The sequence below is a fragment of the Camelus dromedarius genome, chromosome 16 (assembly GCF_036321535.1).
Source record: "Camelus dromedarius isolate mCamDro1 chromosome 16, mCamDro1.pat, whole genome shotgun sequence".
NCBI classification, from domain to species: domain Eukaryota; kingdom Metazoa; phylum Chordata; class Mammalia; order Artiodactyla; family Camelidae; genus Camelus; species Camelus dromedarius.
This window is the reverse complement of record NC_087451.1, coordinates 39495105-39518256: the sequence shown is the minus strand read 5'-3', so window position 1 is coordinate 39518256 and position 23152 is coordinate 39495105. Positions and strand designations below refer to the sequence as shown.

The following is a 23152-nucleotide window of genomic DNA, read 5'->3' as shown; positions in this document are numbered from 1 at the left end:
CCCAGGCCACTCCACTGGAGCTGGGGAAAGCTGGGTCCATCTTTCTAGTGTCCCCACTCAGATTCTGAATGGGTCTGAGTCACCCAGGCAGAAATGACTGCTGAAAGGGTCCTGGCTTTTTTTAAAGAGTATTTAATTTGACCAGATAGATTACAAAAAATCAAATAAGATTACAGATCTAGAATCTGTGCTTATACCAACAAGTATCAAAAGTGTTAAGTTAAAAAGGGGAGGGGCTAGAAATAATTCAATAGACAACTGTACAAATACATTGATTACCAAAATTATGCATACTCATTTAAAAAAAGTGCAATTATGACTGGGAATGACATTAACAGCAAAATCCACTGAATTGTATTGTTTCTTTAATATACTATACTTAAAATTATCTATAATTAACCATAGTATTTATCCACAGTTCATTATTTAATTTAAAAATTTTTTAAAATAAATGACTCAAAATAAAACTTTAAATGGCAAACTACTCATTTACTTGGAATAATGGTTATAATTGAAATCATTACATTAAAACTCATTTAACCCACCTGTCTTAGTTCCACTGTTGGGCCTCTTCCCACATCCAAAGCAACTTTAATAGGGGCTAAACAAGGGTGAAGTTTAAGCACCTAAAACAATTTAAAGGGGGGGGGGAGGGAAGCATATCTTGTTTAAATACAACACAAGCACTAATAAATATGGAGCTTCTTCAACAGTTAAAATTTTCTGTGTGAAATGGAGGCTGGCTGAGGTCATAAAAAATCATGTAATGATGTATCAGCGAGTATATTCAGCTGCTCATAGATTTCTCCAATTAGATGTTCTGCAGAAATAAGTTTACTTGATGCTCTCCCATTTTCTGACAACTCCATTTTCTCTTAGACAAAATACCCCTTCCTGGCATTACTGCCTTCCCTTCCCAGCCTGGGCCATATGGCTTATCACTTTCTCTTGCCAGAACTTACCACTCTACACATCCATCCATCCATCCAACAAACATTTGAATGGCTACTTGGTACCAGAAACAGTTCAAAGTGCTGGGGGCAAAAATCCCTGTCCTTCACGATGGGAGAAGCAGATAATAAAATAAATAAGTAAGTAACATATTTGAAAGTACAAGTGCTAAAAAACAAAGAAGACAGAAAGTGCTGGCAAGAGTTGACTTGGGGGACGTCTGTTTGCAATTTTAAATAAGGTGGTAAGAGAAAGTCTTCTCTCTCAGGTGACATTTGAGCAAAGACTTGAAAGGGGGTTAAAGGACAATACATGTGGATTTGGAGGAAGAGCATTCAAGACAAAGGGGAGAACTAATGACAATTCTGTGAGCTGGGAGCACACTTGTCATGTTCTAGAAACAAGGTCTGTGCTGCTGGTGTAGACTGAGTGAGGTGGAAAGGAGTAGGAGGTCAAAAAGGAGAGTTTGTAAAACATTTCAGGGGCTTTGGCTTTTCCTCTGAGTGAGATGAGGAGCATGTTCCTTTTAAAAGAGCCACTCAATGAGGCGGGGCAGGGGGATTATCATGGTTTAGATCAGAGTGGAAGCAGTGGCGGTGGTAAGAAATGGTCAGATTCAGGATATATTTTGAAGATAGAGTCAAATAGGTTTTGCTGATGGTTTGGATGTGGGGTATAAGCAAAAGAAAGGATCCGCCTTGTTCGTTTGCTATACACACCTTGTAAATCCCAACCCCCAGAACAATTCTGTAAGTGGCCACACCAGGCTAAACGAGCGCTGCATAACAGATCACTATGCAGAGTGGGGCTACAAACTCATGGTGTCTGACCCCAGCTGAGCACTCAACGTGTTACAGCTTTTGATTTGGGGAAACTTCTTTTCATATTCAAGGGGAATGTGGCTATTCTAAACTCTTGCCACTTAAACCCCTACTCAGCCACAATTGAAGCTAATAATCTTGCTTCCCAATTCTCCAAGAAAACAGAGAATATGAGTAAAACTTCCTTCAAGGGCTAACCAGCACTGGTAGCCTATTTATATCTATACCATTGTTTCTTTCCTGCCTGCTGTTTCAATTAACTCATTTCTAAGATAAATCGCCCCACTTGTGTTCTTGATTCTGTCTTGATCCTTCCTGCCTGTTCAAAAATCTTGCTCCATGAGTCATTTCTCTCCTATAGCTTCAATCCTCCCTCTTGATTTTAAGCCCATAAAAATGCTCAAACTGCACATCCTAAAATAAGCTTTTCCCTTGACCAGAACTATGTATGTCCAGTGATCAACCACTTGGGGTCAGATCAGAAGCAGAGAGATCAATACCACGAGTCTTGCTGGTCTGTCTTACTCCTGCTTAATGCTCAGCTTCTGACACAAATGGAAGCCATTAATGGAAAGCCTCAGGGGCTAAGAATCCAAGACAGCTGTCTAGTGGCCCAAGATCAAACAGAAACGGCCCTGGGATTACCCAACAGGGACTCCTTGTTCCATTCTGTGAGAACCTGCTTACTATTCCTGTGGCCAGATTCTAAAAAAAACCAAAAAATACTGAAATTACTTGTCCTAAAAATTTATTACTCAGAGTTTATGTTACAAACCAATTACACTAACATAAAAAAGGGGGGAGAAACATATATTTTTAGTTTCCCAGGTCTATCTATGAAATATCAAAAGCACCTTTCTATGAAGATGTTTCTTTCTTGTAAAGGAGTTCTCTGTTAGCTGGAACGAATCATAGAGGTAGGCCAGTATGCCTCGGTCTAGATCTCCATTTACAGATAAAACAGAAGGAATCACATTTTTTCGTCCATCTCGGCCCTTCACAGAAAAGTAGAACAAAAAGTATTTAGCAGAACTGTCTCTTAAAATTACATTTTTTTTAAAGGTAAAACACTTTTATTAGCTCTCTTGAGCATTGTCTCATGGAATTTTCACAATTTTCACAAAATATCATATTTACTATTACTCCATTTTATATAGAGGCAAAATAAGCACATATTAACCTGGCTAAAGTTGCACAGGTTGAATTATCCAAGATAACACTGCTAGGAAGTTTCAGTGCTGGGATCCAAACCTTGGTTAATTTGACTATAGAGCAAATGTGCCCATTGCCTTATCTAAGCACATGCGTGATTTTAAAATAGTTGCAAGCATATTATATCCTACATTTTATATATTTTTTAATTGATTTATAATCATTTTACAATGTTGTGTCAAATTCCAGTGTAGAGCACAATTTCTCAGTTATACATGAACATATATATATTCATTGTCACATTTTTTTCTCTGTGAGCTACCATAAGATCTTGTGTATATTTCCCTGTGCTATACAGTATAATCTTGTTTATCTATTCTACAATTTTGAAATCCCGTCTATCCCTTCCCACCCTCCGCCCCCTTGGCAACCACAAGTTTGTATTCTGTGTCTATGAGTCTATTTCTGTTTTGTATTTATGCTTTGCTTTTGTTTTTGTTTAAAATTACATTTTAGATTCATACAATCAGAATACAAACTGATCAGTAAATCTAGAATGATGAAATCAATAAAAATTACCATATGGCAACCCTCATAGTAATAACTGATTTGGACAAGAATCAATGGATGCTGCAACTGGTAGGTCAAAATCTGGTGAGAAACAGGTTATTTACAGTCTTAAAGTATCTGCCCACAAACGACATTAATTACTCACCAATTAGTAAGTACAAAATACTTATCAACCTTACATTGGAGAAACCTGGTAGCATCATCTTAGCTAAGTGATAAAAGTTAACATCACTGGCAACAAACTGGTATCATATGCCTCCTAATATGATGCACTGAGAAGACAGCAGCACCGTTTCTATGACATTCTGAGCAAAAACACATAAATCATGAGGAAACATGAGAGAAACTCAAACCGGAGGGATTCTACAAAGTAACTGGCCTGTATTCTTCAAAAATGTCAAGGTCATAAGAGACAAGGAAAGGTAAAAAGCATGGTTCATTCAAAGGAGGCTAAGGACACATGAAAACTACAGGAAATACATAATCCTAGATTGGACCCTGGATCTATAAAGCACATATGGGAATAACTAGTTACATTTGAAGGGTTCTGTGGACTGGATGGTCATAGTGGATTACTGTTACTTTCCTGATTTTGATGGTGCATCGCAATTATGTAGGTGAGATCTTGTCCTTGAGATGTACATACTGAAGTATTAAGAGGTCAGGGGGCACCATGTCTACAGTTTACTCTCAACTGGCTCAGAAATGATCACAGTTAGAGAATCTGGGTAGAGGACACAAAGGAGCTCAAGGTAAAACGTACGTGTAATTGGGCCACATTTCCGGGATACATGTGTAGAATTTCATGATCTCCTAGATTCCACAGGGTTTCTATTGGCTCCTTTCCCCAGGGAAAATTGTAGTAGAGTTTGCTTCCTTTTCGGCCCACTTCATCCTGACAATCGCTGCTGCTGAAGTTAGATGGACTCATGGCAAACTGGAAAAGAAAATTTAAGTTTGTCTTATTAATTTATTAAAATAAACATTAAAAACTAAAGTTTCCTGCAGCAACTGAATAAAACTGGTCAAGTCCCAAACAAAAATTAAGTTCAATTAAATATGAGTAAATGTACTGCTAAAAATATTGTTCTTCTACCTGAAAGAAGTACAGAGAAAAACTGCTGATGCTATCTAGCCTTTCTGTGGTGATACCAGGGGAAGGAACCATGAACCAAGCGGGATAAAGAAGAGAGCATCACATGTTCACCATTCTTATCCCTCTGTGAAGAACCTGACTGTTATCATTCCATTTAGGTGGGTGTTTGGGGATTTTAAGAGTTACAGAAATAAGACAATGGCAAGACAAAAATGCTTCCTTCATTTTTCAACATACCCTAAAACTTGATGTAAATTACAGAACCATCTGACTAATATGGAGAGTTCGTGGAGGTCGGGAGCAAAAGCTAAAACTGTAAGAATGGGCAAGGGTCAGAGTCTACACCAGCCATGAATGCCGGTGGGGGGTTTGAACTTTACTTAGAATGTAAAGTCTTACCAATACAAGTTTCTGAGCAAGAGGAGAGATCAACAAATGTCTTTATCAAAGTAACTTTGTTTTATGGAACAATGAAAATCATTATAAAGAGTTTTTTATTTGTATTTGCTAATTTATTATAGCTCATAAATATAACATAGCTATGTCAATAAAATTTCATTTATTATAGAGAAGTATTACTTCTGGCACTCTGAGACAATTTGCCTATTCATTATTAAATTAGGGGTAATTATTGTAGTACCTTTCTCCACCACAGGAGTCGATGACGTAACCAGAAATCAAGCCACTGGCTTGCAGTTCTTGCCGAAGTAAACCATACCAGTGAAGCTTCAGTCTTTTCACCGATTCTTTGGATATCAGAAATATCAGATAATCACTTATTTGAAAATTATATAATCTATCCCAAAGTGAAAGTGACTGTTTAAATACAAGGCCAAGTTATCTGCCCATTTTTTGTGTACCTTTTAACACCATCAGGTGTCTGCTTAGTATCAGAAACAGGATGAAAACACACTCCAATCTGAGCAAGGCCAAAAGGTAGCCTCTTGTTTATCATATCCAGGCAATTAACATAGTGCTCCAAGGCACCTGTCGAAAGATAAATCAATCATCATGTAAATCTATTCTATAAACCCAAATCGTTTTGGTCAATTTATAGACAAATGAATAGTATAATGCTAACACAGCAGTAAGTACAGTAGCATGGAGCTATTAAGGCAGATCCCAATTGACTACTACTTAATTTTAGGTACTTTACCCCTGCTTTTTAGTTTGAAGATTTTCAAATCTACAAGAAAGTTGAAGAACAGTACAATAAATATCTGTTAACCCTTTACCTAGATTCGCCAATTGTCAACATTTTGCCACATTTTTTTTCTTGTCCACCCCAGAACATTCCAACATACAGCTCGTAAAATTAAAACTATTCTCTGTACACCATTATTACACTATAAAATTAATCATATCAAACTTTCATCTAACATATGGTCGATACTCTATTTTCTCCAATTGTCACCCAAAATGCCATTTATTGCTATTCTCTTTCTCCCTAAGTACGGTCAATTCACTGCATTTTGATTAGGTCTCTTTAATCACCTTGACTCTAGCGTATTCTCCCTGACTCCTTTTTCTAACTTTGCTTTCAATGACATTGACTTTTGATATGCGCCCAGACCAGTGATAGATTATTGCACATTTAGATCTGTCTGAGTGATTCCTTATGATTTAATTTGGGCTAATCATTGTTTAGCAGGAATAAATACTACACAGTTGGTATGTATGTATGTATGTCTTACTGCATACTATCAGGAGGAATATAATATCAAATTATCCCACATTTAATGAAACCAGACTTAATCACCTAGTTAAGGTAGTGAACATCCATTCCCCATCTTCCACCCAATATTTTAGAATCCATGGATAGTCCTTGTTTGAATTGATTATTATACTGGGGATTACAAAAATCATAAAATGGTGATGTTTCTAATCTATCTTTCCTTCTACATTTATTGCATAGCTTCTGTAAAACCATCAACTTTCTCCACCTCCTCCTTCTACCAGCAGCTACAATTACTTATTTTTTAACACTATGGATTAGATTTTTAATTTTACTTAATGTCTTCAGATCCATTACCATCAATATTTACTTTAATATTCAATTTGTCCCAAACTTAGCCAGTGGGCATCTCTTCCAAGCCAGCATCTGTGGCCTTTTACCATAAACCCACTAGTCTTCTAGTAATTCTTTGCTTTCTAGCTCCATAAACGGTCCCAAAATCACCTTTACTTTCTCTGCTCCAGACCTGGAATGAGCCATTTATCCAAGCACTGGTTCCTTTTAGAAACCAAATTCTGGGTACTAGCTGTGCTCATTACTATCGTCATCGCTTCTAGACCCTTTCAGTGAAGAGTTAGTTAGGAAATATTTATTTTAAAAAATCATGAGTTCATACTGATAGTCAACCTAAATTTAACATTCAAAGTCTATCCTTGCCTTTTAAAAAATATTTATATCTCTTATCTCTTACAGTGAAAATCTTGGTTCCTATTAAATCTATCCATCAATCTATTTGCTTTATCCTATACTATATATGAAATAGCTTCCCTTAGATTACAGCCCATTAAATGACAACACTATGTTCAAAAATTACTTGATTTGAGATTTCCACTTCTGATAACAGCTTGTTGATAACAAGAAAAGCTGGTCAAGAAACTTAAAAAAAAAATTTTGCTTAAAGACATGGGATTGCTATCAAGGCAGTAAGGACTTGAGGGTCCAAAATCTGGAGAGAAAGGAAGACCAGAGAGGTGAACCCAATATTTAGTGCTGCTTTAAAATCTGAAGCAGCAGAGCTGAGAAGATGAAATACTAAGCAGAGATTTCAGACATTGTACGGTGCTAGGAAGTACAAAAATTTTAGTTCCTGGTTCATAAGGAGCAGGAGCCCTGGTAAACACCTTAGCTGTTCACTGGAGACAGTCAAAGGGCTACACTCTCGGAGTAGAAGTGGAGTGATAAAGACTGAAGCCCAGCCTCAATGAACTTAATCCCAGACTGTATTAAGAAGATATGCTCCCACTCTAGCTCCCTGACAAAAGCAAAAGTAAACCCTCCTGGTAGAATAAAATGCTACCCAAAGCCTCAGCTTATCTCTACAATTAACACACAAATTACCTACAATATCAAGAGAAAAGTCCAAATGACCAAAAGCCCAGAGAAAAACAAATACTATAAACAGACATATCTGAGTTATCAGACATAGACTTTAAAATGTGATTAATGTGTTCAAGAAAGCTGATAGCAAGATGGAGGTGGGGAGCCTAATGTATGTGTAATTAGTCACAGAAGGACAGAAGAAAGAGAATGGGGTAGTAACAATATCTGAAGACATAATGGCTGAGAATTTTAAAAAACCATTCATAAGTAGAGGCTACCACAGTAATTCAGACATGAAATAAAGAGGGCAAGGGCAGTGGGCAGAGAAAAAATGGCAAACTGGTACTTAGAAGCTAAAACACTAGACAACCAAAAGATTTGGCAAATAAGTAGATTTAAGTTTCTTAAAGGCAAGAAAATGTCTTGCACATGAATAAATGCTTTGATGAATCTAAAAGAACTACGTTTCATTTTCTAATAGGGAAGAAAAGATTGATTTGTTTGGGGACACGGTAATGACCAGTGATTTAACTCCTCCAAAGTAAAACCATCATGGTATAATTAAAATAGTACAAGTCAAAACTGTCATATTTACTCACTAGTTTAGGTTTGCTTTATTTTATTAATTAAATATTTAAAAGGTCACAACATAGGTATTAATTTTCAGAGAACCACAGACACTGGTTATTTTAAATTACTTCATAGTACTGCTTAATAAAAAATGGCAAGGATAGCTTTTGCAAAGATGAGACGCTGTGGCAGCAAGTCTGTCCTGTAAAGAACCTTAATTTTTTTTTTCAGAATCTCTGCTATCATGTGTTGTTTGACTTTAAAGGCATATGGTGCCCTACAAATACTCACTCAAGAATCACTTACAAAGCTTGAATAGTCCTATTATTCTGTCAACTTAAAAATTACCTAAAGGGCTCTTCAAACAACAGATTGTAGATCAGTTTTCGGTAAGAAAAAATGGCGGAGAGCGTTTTCTTTTTGCTCTAGAAAAAATGAGCTCTTGATTAGTCTATAGTGTGTAAAATTGAAGCCGTTCAACTGTGTAAGTATTTATAAGCATTTTAGTAACAAAGAACAAATAATTCAAACACATGGTTCAATTTAAACACATGGTCCTATACTAGGGCTGCTCAATTAAACTGCAAAATTCTAGGGTTGCCCTGTGAAACCGAGAGCGTTATCAGGTCCTTGGGCCAGATTCTTTAAGAACAGTAACGGTCCCAGGAACCAGTTTTCTTCAGGGCAGCAGCACTGTCAATAAACCCATCTACTTCAAGATGAGAACCAAGTAACTTCCTTTCCACATAAACAAAGGGCCAGTTGCAATTTGCGGAATCGAGCGAGACTGCTTTTCCACCCCAACACTTATTTTGAAGCATGAAATCGTGAAGCATACCGTGAAGAAGGTTCTCCCGTAGCTTCCCAGAAGTTTTTAGTAAGTTCTCAAGATATGCTACTAGTTGTTCCTTACTCAGATCTTTCTGTTGCAAGACTTCCCGTAGAGCTTCTGCAGAAACTAACCTGAAGGCACGGTCCCCGGTCAGCGAAGGGCCGGGTTCTTGGTGGAGGGCGTCTACCGGGAAAACCTGCTCCCGGAACACCACCACCGAAGACCACCATTCTGCCGCCAGGTTCTTCCGCAACTCTATGCCCAAGGGGCCAAAGCCGGGGTGGCACCCGCTCAGAAGAGAATCTCGGCTAAGCTGCCGCTTGATGCCACTGAAGAAATGCCTTTTCTGACAGATCTCCACCAGCGCCTCGCTCCCCTCACCGCCTGACTCGGGGGCGTCTCTCGGCTCGCTCCTGCGGGGCAGCTCCGCGTGCGACCTCAAGGGCCCTCCGACGGAGCCGCTTCCTTCAGTCAACTGCTCTGGCTGTCCCCCATTTCCCCGACCCCCAAACCCGGACAGTAGGCACCTGCAAACTTTATGGCAGGTCCTGAAGGCTGCACCAGGGCGCATGGCCCTCGGGAGTTAAAGCACCGTCTCTCCTATTAGCTGGCTGATCCCAATAAACCGCCACAACCGTCCGCCCGGGGGAGACCACGCAGGCGCGACGGAAGCAAGCGTGCGTGCGGCCAGCCTCGCCCACGGAAGTGCGTCACTGCGTTCAGGCTGCAGCCACCGCGAGCCTCCCACGTCTTCTTGCGTCAATGGGGCCTGGTCCCCACTAATTGCTGTTAACTGTCCTCAACACCAGTAAATACCATTACCATCTACTTTTCACTATTCTGCCGTTGCCATTAGAGTCAGCTTTATTTTCCTTTCCTTTTTTTCTGCAAGTCAGACATCAAAATACTTAGGTGTTCTGCAAATTAACCATCTAAATAAACCTCCTCAATCTAAATGTCCACAAAAGGAAACCTTGGTTCCCCTTTTAAAAGTTGTAGTCGTTAATGCCGGTTTACAGGCCCAGGCCTTCCTTGCATCTCTACTTAGAAGCTGCTGCTGTCCTGTTCTTTACTGGGGGGGTTGCAAGGTGTGAGGTAGGGGGCTGTGACGCGGAGGGAAGGAATACAGTCCTTTTACACATTGGTGTTCAAAGGGCAGCCCTGGACCAACTGCATCTCCATCATCTGGGAACGTCAGGGAACAAACGGCTGAGAAGGGCCCAGCAGTGTTTTAAACCCTCCAAGGTTAATGCGGAGGCACACAAAACCAAGCACCGGTGAACAAGCCAGTTGTTTTGCCAGGCGACCCTCCCAAACATGCAACAGAATGTGAAAACCCGTTTAAAACGGAGACCCGGGATTCCCTAGCAAGCTTGTGACTTTACATCTCCATTTTATCAGAGCGCTGAAGAAAATTGCCCAAATAGTGGTAAAGTGGTACAGTCCAAATGGAGGAAAATGGCTCATTCCAAAGCTCATGATTTCCACTTTCAGCTTCCCCTTAAGTGGTTAGAGAAACCTTCAAAGATTAACCCATACTACTACATTCCACTAGACTACCTGGAAGAAGCAGTTTATTAAGTGTAGCAGTTTAGCAACTGAAATATCAGAATACGGAGACAGTTAAAATTCATCACGTCTAAGCTGGCAAAGGAAAGGTTCAGAAAATGTTCAACGCAAGAATGTGTGCAAGTGTTTGCAAAAAAAACAACCCCCCCGCCGAAAGTCAAACACTATTGCTGTAAAGTAACGTATTAACTGCAAAGCTAAGCAACGTTTATGTGTTTTCTACACCCAGGAAACACCAGGGAGGCCTACACACAAATAAATGAGAGAGAATGGGGAGAAAAACCACATTTATTAGTTAAAGACAACCACAGGCTGGACACAACACACATGCTAAAAAGTGGACTGTCTTTTAAAATTTACTTCAAAGGTAAATAGATAAATGTTTTCCACAGCCCCACAATCATTTCAATGTGTTTACAAATTAAAAGGCTCATGTTAAGACATTAAACAGTAAAATATGTAATAAATACTCCAACCTACCCCAAAAGCTTCTTTTAAAAGTCATAGTGAATTTGACTAATCATGCTATTGAAAACTGCTCAATTACTAGGAGCTGAATCAGTTTTCAATTAGTCCTAAAAATACCACTCCTTATCCTGCCCCAGAAAAATTCATTTTATATTTGAGATAAGGCATTAACACCAATTAAAGCCTGTTTAATAATTGGAATTTAAATGAAACCTCATGAAGACTTCTCTCCTTGCAAAAAAAAAATACATATGTATCAGACCACTGGGAAGATGTTCAAGCCTACTTCTAGTCATCATTAAAATGATCAGAAAGGTTGGTGAGCCCAAGTTAAATCTAAAGCTACACGTTGTAAATCTTCTTAGCAAAAAACCCACGTTGACCCTAACAAAAGGACCTGTATTATAGTTGCTGTGCTTTTCGTAACGTGGCTTCCTCCAGTTTAACCATTAAAGTTTTTCCTTTGCATTCATCTGAGTAGGAATAGACCTTACAGTTTGAAGTCCTCTCGAGTTCCCTGAATTACTGGACATTCATGACTCCCAGAGTGACCTCAGTTAAGAGCCCTAGGAAGCCTGTGAAGACTAGCACTTCTATAATGTCAGCACTAAAAACACTGAAAACAAATTCAAATTTAGCTCTTGGCGAACCATCTTAAACAGTAGTCTTTTGACTCTGTTCAGTATTTCTGTAGTTCATAATACAGCCAAGAGCTTAAGTATCATCTCCTGAAGTTAATTTGGAGATTTCCAAATCACAAATTTTGCAAAAGGAACAAAGTCATCCATGTTCTCACACTAAGCAGTCTGTGCGTGGGGCTACAGTTAATTATTCCCTATTATATTCTAGTATCTCATTTCACCATTCTAACAATTAGATGACTCACCTGATGTTGGGAGGTACTGACAGAAAACCTTTATGCAGTTTAGCCTAAAATTGTTTAACTTAAAATCAACCACATTTTAATCCTTGCCATAAGAACAGATCACTGTTAAGAAGGGCCTTCTGATCTCCCCACTTTCCAAAACTAAATTATGAAAAGGAGCAGTCTATTTATGATTCAAAAAAAAAAAACAAAAAAAAACCCAACAAAAAACAACCATCTAAGCCAAGTTTTACATGACATCATATATGTAAAATAAAGTACCATTTCCACTTAATTCAGTCTTCAAATATTTTTTATTGGAAGGCCATGCATTGCCTTCATTTATCGTATTTCAAATCACTGTACATTTACTTTTGTGAAAACACTGCCTGCATTTTCTAGTACAAAAAAAACCTAAAAATTGTTTCAGGAATGTAGAGAAATATCCAACTTAAATAGCGAAAAAGTGCACCATAATTACTGCTGCACTGCAGTCATTTCTGCATTTCCCATGTTTCTTAAATAACTATCTTGTCTGGTAACACACAATATAAAGAGCAATTATGAAAAACAGACATTTACATATACTTCTAAAGTCTTATTGAGAATATCCTGTTGGCATTGGATAACCAATCATAGGTGCAGCTGCAGTAGCAGGATATGCATATGCCTGTTGGTTCATACCATTGTGCATATTTGGAACATTACTCCCATACTGCTGAGTGCTATCATAACCATTCTGGTAAGTACCTGTTGGATTACCAGTCCTAAAACTGGTCTGTATACCAGCAGACACAAAATTACTTCCAAAGCTCCCATTGGTGTAATTTGCAGCACTGTAAACACCATTCTGAGTTTTTGCCCCAAAATCTCTCTTAAGCAGACTAGAGTAACCTCTGTCATAATTTTCCCTGTCTCTAAATGTATTAAATCCACCCCTTTTGCCCGCAGAGTATCTGTCCCGACGGTCATCCTTCATGCCTCCTCTACCCCTGGAACGACCTGTTAAGAGAGAAGTTGCAAACTGATTACTTCCATGGCTGAAATCATTACTAACACAGAAGGGATTAGGCAGCTCTACCTGTAAGTATTTTCTAAACTTGTTCCACACTGAAGATTTTACTCACCTGCCAATCCCACTTAAATGGATTTGTAGACAATAACGTGACCCAAAACCACCAACATTTTTTATCAAAGGTTGGTCTTACCTGAACCTCTGTCTTCGACCAACTGAAGCAATTTGGGATTAATCGCTTGATTAGCTTCACGAAGCACAGAGATAAGGTCGCTCACTTGCTTTATGTTATTAGGTGTAAAGAAAGTGTATGCTGTGCCTGTTTTGGTACTGCGAGCAGTTCTTCCAATTCGATGAATATAATCCTCTGAGGAGTTAGGGTAGTCATAATTGATGACAAATTTCACATCTTCCACATCTGTAAGGTGTTGCAGTGTGGCAAAATAGCAATGTACGGAGTTTTGCACACCACAACAGCCAGACCAAAAATAAAAAGTTAGACAATTGTATTCCCAAGAAGGTATGGGCTGCAAAAAATAGTTAAAATGGTTATCCATTCTTTGTAGGAATACCACTGAGGTTGAGAGAAGGGGGGGGGAACCACACACATCACCTGTATGCCTTATTACCCACCCAATGATGAGCCTGCCAAAAGGACATGTGTATATTTCCTACATTCCCACGTTAGCAAGTCCCCTTACAGATCATCAAGTGACATCTGAATGCTTCTGCGCAGTAGGGCCACTTGAAGGTTCACAGCAACCTCCTCGTGTGCTCATTTTGAGGACCTTTAAACAAAAATGTATGTGGTCCTTCGCATTACACACTTATCAGAAGTTCAAAATTCTGGCCACACTGCTTGTCTTGCCAAGACCTTACAACCGCAGCTGCAAGAAAAACATACCTGTCCCCCAAAAGTTGTTTTTATGCACTGTGTCTCGTCTAGGCAAGCGCTTCCAAGAAGCCAGGATTCACTTGAGAATGTGTCTCTCTCTCTGGCAGGTCTCGACATGACGACTACTGTGTAGGTGAGGGAGGAACTTTCAAAGCACTTTTTCCCACTGACTAAGTGTGAGAAGTTGCTCCTGCTCTAGATCTTATGTGCCAGTACTCACCAATTTGTAAAAGGCTTAGTACCTTTTAAAGCTGCTCTCTCCATTTCAAACTTGAACAAAAATTTCATTGAACATTGAAGTTTGGAAATATTTCTTCGACATTTCAGCAAACTCACTGAAACTCAAAGACCCACAGATCACAGTGAACAGTTTGAAACAATGCTGTACCATGGCAGTCATGCAAAGCATGGGACAGAAGAAATACCACGGCAGTGAACTGTGAGGATAACTTCCATTTTTTTCCCCCGGGAGAGAACAGTTTACGGGGCAGAGGTGGTATGTTCTGCCTTTTGAAGATTACTGGCACACTTTCAGCTTTTCACCTCTCTAATCGACTGGAAGCAGCCAGCCGATCACTAGTCCTCCATCCCCCTCGAGTCCTCCGATTGTCATGCCTAGGCCTTGCCACAAAGACTGCACCTTTATATGAAAAAAACTTAGAAAAAATGCAGAGGTTAAAGAAAGCAATAAACTTTCTTTAAAAAGTTATATGGAGATCTTCTGGAAAACCAAGCCATGAATTCGAGTTTGTACTAACCTAGCCCTCTGGAGGCCACATCTGTAGCAATCAGAATAGGAGCTTTTCCATGTTTGAATTCTACAAAAGAAGGCATATATATGTAAGATCACTGATGGGAGTGAATTATAGGTTTTGAAGGAAAAAAGAACCCTTCCCTTGCAATACTTACCATTTAGAACCCAGTCACGTTCCTGTTGACTCTTGTCACCATGGATACCCATGGCAGGCCACCTAAATTAAAGAAGTTCTATTAGTAAATTCACATTTAAAATTTCAGATTTTAATCAAGGTCAGACCCTTTTAATTTCATTCACTTGAAATAATGTATGTACAGTCTTAATTATACTACCTGTTTATTCCCATCTATAAAACTCAAATCACCAGGGATTATAATTTGCCCCTCTGCTAAACTCAGCTCTAATACAGCTGCTTCAATGGAAGAAGCCCACATACCCATCTCTCCTCATCTTTCTAGTAAGTTCATCACATCTTCTTTTGGTTTCAACAAAAACAATGGTTTTATTCTCCTTCTCACTCATGATCTCTTCCATTAGGCGAATAAGTCTTGGGGGAAAAAAAAAAGAATTCTGAATTCTAAAAGTTCATGGTTATGGTTAGCAAAATACCAACTTTAATTCACATGGCTGCAAGTCAAAAAGGAAACACCTGCTTAACCTCTTGAATAATTCTACCCTTAGTCTTTAAATAAACTCCAAAACTTTTTTTCTATAGGAATTCTGTAAATACGGTGATAACCAATTCCCTGAATGAAGGAAGCAAGACAATTCAGAATGACTTACAGACTTAATTTCAAATTAACGTTGATTCCACTCGTTAAAGTCACTTTTAAGATAACTTACGAAACTGTGGCTCATATTTGTAAAGTTGTTTTTCGAGTTAGTTAAGACTTACTTTTCATCCTTTTCTACATCATGACACACATCCACAATCTGAAGAATGTTGTGGTTTGCACTCAATTCTAGTGCACCAATGTTTATATGAATATAGTCTTTCAGGAAATCTTCAGCAAGCTGTCTTACTTCTTTTGGCCAAGTAGCACTCCACATTAGGGTTTGTCTATCAGGCTAAAGATTTTTAGAATTAAAAAAAAAAAAAACCATTAGGGAGTCGGGTATAGCTCAGTGGCAGAGCACTAGCATGCCTGAGGTCCTAGGTTCAATCCCTAGTACCTCTACCAAAAATAACTAATTAATACATAAAAACATTATACGTTCTAACAATGAACTTAGAGCCAAGTTTAAAGAAACAAGACATTTAAAGGGCATCTTACTCTTATCTGATCCACAATCTTCCTTATTTGGGGTTCAAATCCCATATCAAGCATTCTATCTGCTTCATCAAGGACAAGGTAAGTGGTTCTTCTTAGATTGGTTTTCCCACATTCTAAAAAGTCTATCAGTCTTCCAGGTGTTGCAATACAAATTTCCACACCTTCAATTAAACACACAAATGTTAACCATGACATCTGTAACTTTTAGCACCATCAGTGACAGGTAACTCATATTACTCACCTCTCTCCAAATCACGTATTTGTGGTCCCTTGGGAGCACCACCATAGATGCAAGTAGACTTCAAGCGACATGCTCTACAGTATTCAGCAGCTACTTGCTGTACCTGTTGGGCTAGTTCCCGAGTTGGTGCCAGCACCAAGCACTAACGAAAGAGAAAGTGGAACAGCTTTGAGAAGAGTCCTGGGTTCCAAAGTACTGATTTATTACCGTTATAAAAGCAGATAATTTATTTTGCTGTCCAATACCCAAATCAGCTTTATGTCTCCAGCTAAACGGGATAACTTATGTCTCTAGTTGAAATCACCACAAATTGTCTTTTGCTACCTATTCTATGAATCTCTACACTTCTAACCCAAAGTTACAGACTACATATGTATACTTACAATAGGTCCATCACCCCTCTCTAGGAATGGCTGATGATTGATATGGACGATGGCAGGCAACAAATACTGTTCAAAGAGGAAAGTAAACAAGTTATATTAAAATATTTTTGGTTTCTTTTAATTCCCAACCCATTTTCTCTAGCACACATCACAGAATAACTCAAAAGCTCTCCCGAACTTACAGACAACGTTTTTCCAGATCCAGTTTGTGCTACCCCAACCATATCCAATCCACTTAGAGCAACTGGCCATCCCTGAGCTTGAATAGCAGTGGGTTCAGTAAAGTTCTGCCTTGCAATCACGTCCATGACATTTGCTGTAATTATCGATAATTAAATAATTATAATGCCAAAAAAATGGAATTTTAAAAAAAGTGACAGAAACTTGCACTTACCAGGAAAGTTCGCTTCATAAAAATTCAGAACTGGCTTTGGGCAGTTGTGACCTCTAACCGTAATTTCCTTGCTTCTTCTGTATGTCTCTACCTCTTGCTACAAGACAAATTATAAGAATACAGCTAAGTCTCAGAACAACTCCCCTTAAGTAAAAATGCAACTGATAGGCCCCTAAATGTACAGCTGATTAGCTACTTTAAGATGGCCTTTAAAAATTTGGATCCACACATGAAAACCTCATGTAGGACAAGAACCACCAACCATTCTAAATACAGAAAAATCAAAGTCGCGCCTATCTCCGAAAGTGAGGCATCTCTTCCCCAATAAAACTTACTGGGAAAGCGTAAGTTCCTTAAGTTTGGTCATTTGCAAGACATTCCTAGTCACTTTTATTTACTGCAAATTCACTGAGTTATAGCCTGATGAAGCCACATGAAGTTACTCACTGCTGTGCGCCTAGCCAAATCAGGGTGTTCTTGATAAAAATTCTTCTCAAATTTGGGCAGCTCATCAAGATTCCATTTCTTTTTAACCAGTTTCTCCCCAGGGTTTCCAAACTTCTTTCCAGATAAGGGCCCTGCCCTGCTTCCTCCAAATCGAGGTGCACCAAACCTAAAATTAAAAAAAAAAATTACATCTTAAAACATGTTACAGATTTACCACCCTTGACACATGCTGAAGATCAATGAAAGACTTCTGGAGATGGAAGACTCAGTGCTGTCCTTAATGATGGCAATTCTCTCAAAACCCACACCACCACATCCATCTTATTTCCCATGGTACCAAGTACACATTACTGAACCCAAATCAACCACCCGGGATTTACCAGGTCGGAAAGAGACAAAGAACGAACAAGCTTAACAGCGATGTTATCAGCTGTTTTCAAGCAAAGCAGCTTCGGTTTTAATGGATAACGGAGCAGCACAGGCAGAGAGAAAACAAGGAAGGTGGTCTCGGAGACATTCATGCAAACCAGTTGGGAGGAAACCCGCAGAAGGGCTCCCGATCAAGGTAGGAAAATTACATAACGCGAGAATAAAGAGGAGGAGGAGCTGGAGACAACCGGGGGAGGAGTCCCGGCCCGGGCGGAGTCGGCCGGGCGGCGTTCCCGCTGGGGCGGCGCTTCCCCCTTTGTCTCGCATTTCTCTCTGCGCCACATTTTCTCGACGCTGCCATTTTGAGCTCCTCCGCCGGGCGGGGTAACAAAGGCGCCGCCGCCATGTCCGACGCCGGCATTTTGTACTCGCGGCTCAGCCACATGGCCGCTTCCCGCGGCGCCGGCCATCCTCCTGCTCCCACCGCATCAACGGCCTCTTAGGCGGCCCCCTCGGCACCCACAGAATCCCCGAGACCCCTAAAACACCTCCCGAAAGGGTGCACCTAACAGAGGCGACTTCGTCCACCTCGAAGCACCGCGCTTTCCTCCCCTCGAAACACGCTCAGAATTCTCCCAACAGCTGCTAAATCATCGAGGCCGCGATACGCCCTCCCAAACAAAAAGCGATCTTGAGGACCGTTAACCGGGAACTCTCGGTCAGTTTAGAACAAATATCAAAATGGCGCAAACCGTCGACGGAGGAGGCCCAAAGACAGACAGAAGCAGCCAACCTCCCACCGCCACCCCGCCCCCCGCCACCCTCATCGGCTTCCCATCCCCCACTGCCGGGCCTGACAGGTCAGTTCCCACACTCACCCTCGATCCCGGCCGCGGTCTCGGTCACTCGAATAACCCGACATGGCGTCAATGGTTGCGGTTGGCGGGAAGCGAAGCGGAGAGAATTGGGTGCGACAAGCCGCTGGAATTGGCTTCGACGACGGCGAAGCCTTGCGGGGGCGGCAGCGGTGGAGGGACGGCGATGACAGGAGCAGGAGCTGCCAGGCAAGAGACCGGTGGAAATGAATGAGGTGCCGGCCGCGTCCCGGCAGCCGGTTTTATAGCCTGGACCGCCTCCTCCGCCGCAGAGAATGCTGGGAGCCGCTCTATGACCTAATCACTCCGCCCCTGCGCAGAGGCCGCAACGCCCGACGGCATTCCGGAATCCGCCATGTTCTCGCCCCTCCCCCCGACCCCTCCCTCAGAGGCGCCGGATTTTCGCTCTTTTCAACGGTGGGCCCCCACCCACCACTGGGTTGCTTCAATCTGCACGCTCTTGGCTTCACCTTGTTCTCGTCTTCCACACATCAAAGAAGACACCCCGCCCTTTTCCAGGTCCAGCCCAGACAGCAAAATGGACAGCCCAAGTCAACCCACTGTCCACTCGGAGATGTTTACGTCTCCATAGAGCACTCACGCCCATGACCTAGCGCTACCGGAAGGCGGGGCCTGACACTGTCACGTGGCTGCCCCCGCCCACCGAGTGAACGGTTCGCACTACTTCCACAGTTGGCGTCGGCGGAGGAATACAAAACAAAATAGCTCACCGGAAGTTCCGTGCTAAAGCCTCCAGGAGACTAGCCGGGGCTCCTGGGTCACCCGGACTGTCAAACTCACTCACCCTAGAGCCCCTTAGCGGGGTGTGACAGGAGGAGAATGGTATCTAGAGCCCGCAAACCGCCGCTTCGGCGCGCGCTGTGAAAGGAAGTGCTCCTGTGGTGACCAATCAGCAGCGAGAAGCCGTTTTAACGTCCCTCCCTCTCTCACCCCTCCTTCCCGGCGCTTTGGTGTGGTTCCCCCTCCTATCGGCGCTATGTCTGCGCTCTGCGGCCCTTCCCGGACACCGTCCTGCGCGCGCCGGCCTGGGAGTCCGGCGGCGACGTGCCTCCGCGACATGGCCGGCTCAGAGGCTGGTGAGTCTCGGCCCGGAGTCCCGGTGTGTGTGGACTGAAGTCCAGTACAAGTCCCCAAACACCCTTTCCCATTTTATCTTGAGGCTTCGGGCGGGTCTGGGCTGCCGGCGGGGCTCGTGACAGACACCTGGTCGTAGTCGGCGGTTTCTCTGGATAGGGTGTCTCCGCCCTGCGCCCTGTCCGCTTCGAGGCTGTCGAGCGCAGTTTTGGGGTGGAAGATAGAAGGGTCCTTCGGCGAGGCCCGTAGCACTCCCGCATCCTGTCTGCAAAAAGAGCAGCCAGAAACTCATCTCCTGACTGGTATTTCTTTGAGGAATCCAACTACTGGCGGGCTGCGCTTTTGCATTGTGGGGACTTTGGCTGTGCCAGCATCTGTATTGAACTTTTGGGAACTGGCACACTTAAGATCTGTTGATGCCTTTGCCAAAGCAGAGCAGGGGTGGACTTTTCTCTTTAGTACTCTCTTGAGTTACCGGCTTTGTCTAGCACCGCTTATGAAAAGCGAATTGATTTGTTGTTTAGGACGCTTTCATCCTTTTCTCCAGGACAGCGTTCAAACCAGTTGTCATGGTTTGGTCAGCTGTGAGTGGGCAGAGAGAGAGAGAATGTGCCTTGAAGACAGTCTCACATATACATAAACACACGCATTTATTGCTGGAACATTACTGAAGATAACAAACACAGAATAAAAGAACTTTCCCCTTAATCGTCAGTCATTTCAGGGAACAAATGTTTCAAGCTTTCTAAATTACCTGTGGTCGAGAAATTCTTGAAATAACTTTGTTAATCCCAACAATATCTGGGGTAAGGGGGCTGATAACACTGAAAACTTCGACCATATTGGTAATGTGGTAGCTCTGAATTTGGAGACGTTTCTGTGTATTTCCCATATTTGCCTTTCATATACATCAAATATAATTTTTTAAAAAACTTAACAAATGCAGTAGTGCTGGTTTCATTACTTCAGTTCTTAACAGCGTCAGTTAATCACCACCTACTTGGGCACCAGAGAAATTCCAACTTGCAAAACATAATTGGGTAAAAACATGACTAATGCTACTGGGAATTTGAAGCAACATCGATTAACAAGTTTGTAGTAATCTCAGATTATCATTAACAAGCCATCTTGTTCATGACGTAATATTTCTGTTTACTTGTAAATATGTTTTAAATGAAAAGACCTATGCATGGCTTGTAAAATAAGAACTATGATAAATACTTTAAGATTTTAGGTTGCAATAGTAAAAATTGGATTTGAATCATAGTTTTAACTACATTGAAATTGTAGCATTCTGAAAATCACTCCAAGAATTTAAATACATCTTTTCAAAAATCATGGCCAGGAGGGCCTTGGAAATTCTCTAATAGTCAAATTCCTTATCTTCTACAGAATTCAATGTCCCTTTTTGTGGTAGTTGTTTTTTAAGTGAATGTATATAACTTTTTCTGATACTATTTAAGGCTGATCTTTTCCCTTTCCCAACAGAGTGGGTAACCATTGCCAATAATCTTCTTTTGAAATGTCATATACATCTGAGGATTCGAGAACTAGAAGATTGTGATGCTAATGTTTTTATTGCTCTTTATCAATCCATTTTGGGAGAAAAGGTACCAGGTAAGGTAACTAAAAAGTGAAAGTAATAGTGTCCTAGGCTAGAAATTTCTAGTGCCTTTAGTTAGAGCTTGTAGTATATATAAGATCTTGAGTCTTCTCTTTGCCTACACCTTATTTCTATGTAAATGTTGCATTCATTGATTTAAAGTATACTTTATGAGACCTACCCGTAATAACAGCTTTGGTTCTCAACTATTTAATCATGCCCAGTGCTCTGTCAAAGCCACACCCTTTCTGTAAATGCACTTTTGCAGGTTCTAAAATGGACTGGAACTTGGAAACTTGTTGAGTCCTGGTACTTAACCAATTATATGGATAAGAACTGGTGTTTGTACTATGTCCCTGGTTAAATATCTCAGAGTCATTATCCAGCAGTTTCCTCTGCTGCTTCTGTTTCTTTGTATAATTTATAGCCATTGAGCATCTGTAGTCTCTCTTTTCGCTCTATTACTGTGAGTCAGTGCCCCCTTCACTTTCTGGAATAATGGGATGGCCTCTAGCTGGTACCGTTAATGCTAGTCTCAACCCTCTTGAGAGTTCAGAGGCATGTAGTTATTAGACCAGGCTTTTACAATACTTTTTTTATTCTTCCCCCAAACACTCGACTTCCTCAAATACCAAACTCCAAATTTAAGTTGTTGTTAAAATCTTTCTGCACACTGGTCTGTACTGATCTTCTAAATTTTTATGCCAATAATTCTAATAGGCTGCCTTAACAGGATGTACAGGAACCCTCCTTTCACACTTCTTGTGGGGTTTTTTTCTCTCATGGAAAGCAGCCCACGATAATGGGTTGAAGTCTCACCTCATGTATTGCCTCCCTTTTTAGCGTATTAGCATCTCCATGAATTTAGGGACCTCTTTATCTTTCTTTATTATGGTGCTTATTTTAGAGCATTTTTACATGTGTGATGGTTGGATAAATATTTAACCATATTCAATCAATAAATACCCAACCAATAAAGGTTTTACTGTGTGGAATTCAGGCTCTATTTATCTATACTTGATAGCCTGCTCTGTTTGGGCCAAGCTTTCTTTTGTAGCAGTTGACCTTACTAAGAGGCCTGGTCAGAGACAGATGAAAACTTGGACTCTGGTAGTTGCAAAATTATGTAGTTTTCTTCCCACAGACCTCATAGCTATTCCCAGGAATCAAGAAGATGAAGCTCACAATGTACAAGCAGTAATTGATTCACTGGCTTTGGATTACCTGCAGGTCAGCTTGTCTCACATAACAGGTTAGTATATACTTGACATTAGATAACTTTGCATTTTACTAAAATAATTTGTTAGGTAGAACCCTAGACTTTGTTTAACCAAATGAGTAAGCTTGTGAAATAGACTAACCAGCCAGACTGAGTCAAGACAGTTGACTGGTATAGTTAAGGCATCCATCCTTGAGAGCTTTTTCCAGGAGAGTCAAACACTGAGTTTGAGTTTGCAATGCCTGAGATACAAAAATCCTAGCTGGTAGTTTGAGGTATGTTTTTCTGTTGGTGTTACTTTAAAGCTGCCTTGCTACTTGTTTGTAGTAGCTAAAAAGCAGAAACACTTAAATACCCATTAATAGGGACAGGTTAAATAAATTATCATAGCTCCATACAGGGCACTACCCTGTAGCTGTAAAACATGATTGACGATGCTCTTTATGTACAGTGTTCCTTATTAGTGGATAATCCTGGGGTTTCCCTGTTCTTGTGCAATTTGGAATGGCTTTATTGCCCTAGTAGGGCAATTTCTGGTATTTGTACTTACTGTATAAACATACTATATACCAAGGATGTGTCTGTTTGTAGAACTTTTTAATGCCGAGCTGCCCCTGACAACTTATACCTACCCCA

At 40.8% G+C, this 23152-nt stretch overlaps 3 protein-coding genes across 10 annotated transcripts in view; 1 reads left to right on the top strand and 2 right to left on the bottom strand.

The window, feature by feature from the left end:
- POLG2 (DNA polymerase gamma 2, accessory subunit) overlaps nucleotides 1–10747 on the bottom strand; it is a 41478-nt gene extending 30731 nt beyond the window's left edge. For 2 of the 5 annotated variants that reach the window (XM_031468902.2, XM_064495659.1), the window contains exons 1-6: nucleotides 9054–10607; nucleotides 5451–5577; nucleotides 5231–5336; nucleotides 4258–4431; nucleotides 2627–2767; nucleotides 546–626 (exon numbers count right to left, since the gene is read on the bottom strand). In XM_031468902.2, coding sequence (XP_031324762.2) covers nucleotides 546–626; nucleotides 2627–2767; nucleotides 4258–4431; nucleotides 5231–5336; nucleotides 5451–5577; nucleotides 9054–9618 — 1194 coding nt within the window. In that variant the 5' untranslated portion in view covers nucleotides 9619–10607. Of the gene's footprint in view, nucleotides 1–545; nucleotides 627–2626; nucleotides 2768–4257; nucleotides 4432–5230; nucleotides 5337–5450; nucleotides 5578–9053 lie in introns of all 5 variants that reach the window. The other 3 variants (XM_064495658.1, XM_010983981.3, XM_064495660.1) reach the window with 3 other exon arrangements.
- Nucleotides 10748–12244: 1497 nt separating this feature from the next.
- On the bottom strand, nucleotides 12245–19224 carry DDX5 (DEAD-box helicase 5). 2 transcript variants are annotated; one of them, XM_031468899.1, is made up of 14 exons: nucleotides 19070–19224; nucleotides 18603–18781; nucleotides 17356–17521; nucleotides 16909–17005; nucleotides 16697–16830; nucleotides 16515–16580; nucleotides 16132–16273; nucleotides 15891–16051; nucleotides 15512–15684; nucleotides 15053–15163; nucleotides 14769–14830; nucleotides 14618–14677; nucleotides 13158–13382; nucleotides 12245–12951 (listed from the first exon to the last, which is right to left on the bottom strand). In XM_031468899.1, exons 2-14 carry the CDS (start codon nucleotides 18644–18646, stop codon nucleotides 12548–12550), a joined length of 1845 nt encoding a protein of 614 aa, XP_031324759.1. In that variant the 5' UTR covers nucleotides 18647–18781; nucleotides 19070–19224; the 3' UTR covers nucleotides 12245–12547. The 2 variants fall into 2 exon arrangements, with proteins under 2 accessions (XP_031324759.1, XP_031324760.1); XM_031468900.2 differs by lacking the exon at nucleotides 19070–19224 and having other exon boundaries at nucleotides 18603–18828.
- Nucleotides 19225–19356: 132 nt separating this feature from the next.
- Nucleotides 19357–23152, top strand: part of CEP95 (centrosomal protein 95) — a 31846-nt gene continuing 28050 nt past the window's right edge. For 2 of the 3 annotated variants that reach the window (XM_031468898.2, XM_010983979.3), the window contains exons 1-3: nucleotides 19357–19696; nucleotides 21183–21311; nucleotides 22442–22549. In XM_031468898.2, coding sequence (XP_031324758.1) covers nucleotides 19597–19696; nucleotides 21183–21311; nucleotides 22442–22549 — 337 coding nt within the window. In that variant the 5' untranslated portion in view covers nucleotides 19357–19596. The remainder of the gene's footprint in view (nucleotides 19697–21182; nucleotides 21312–22441; nucleotides 22550–23152) is intronic. The other variant, XM_010983978.3, reaches the window with a different exon arrangement.

What these genes read in the sequence shown, in the direction of transcription:
- DDX5 (XM_031468899.1), bottom strand. Translation starts at nt 18,646, where the DNA reads ATGTCGGGTTATTCGAGTGACCGAGACCGCGGCCGGGATCGAGG. An exon ending in AGATTGTGGATCAGATAAGA is followed by an intron (nt 15,685 to 15,890) that starts GTAAGATGCCCT and finishes AAAAATCTTTAG; the next exon opens with CCTGATAGACAAACCCTAAT. An exon ending in GGTCGAAGACAGAGGTTCAG is followed by an intron (nt 12,952 to 13,157) that starts GTAAGACCAACC and finishes CTCTCTTAACAG; the next exon opens with GTCGTTCCAGGGGTAGAGGA.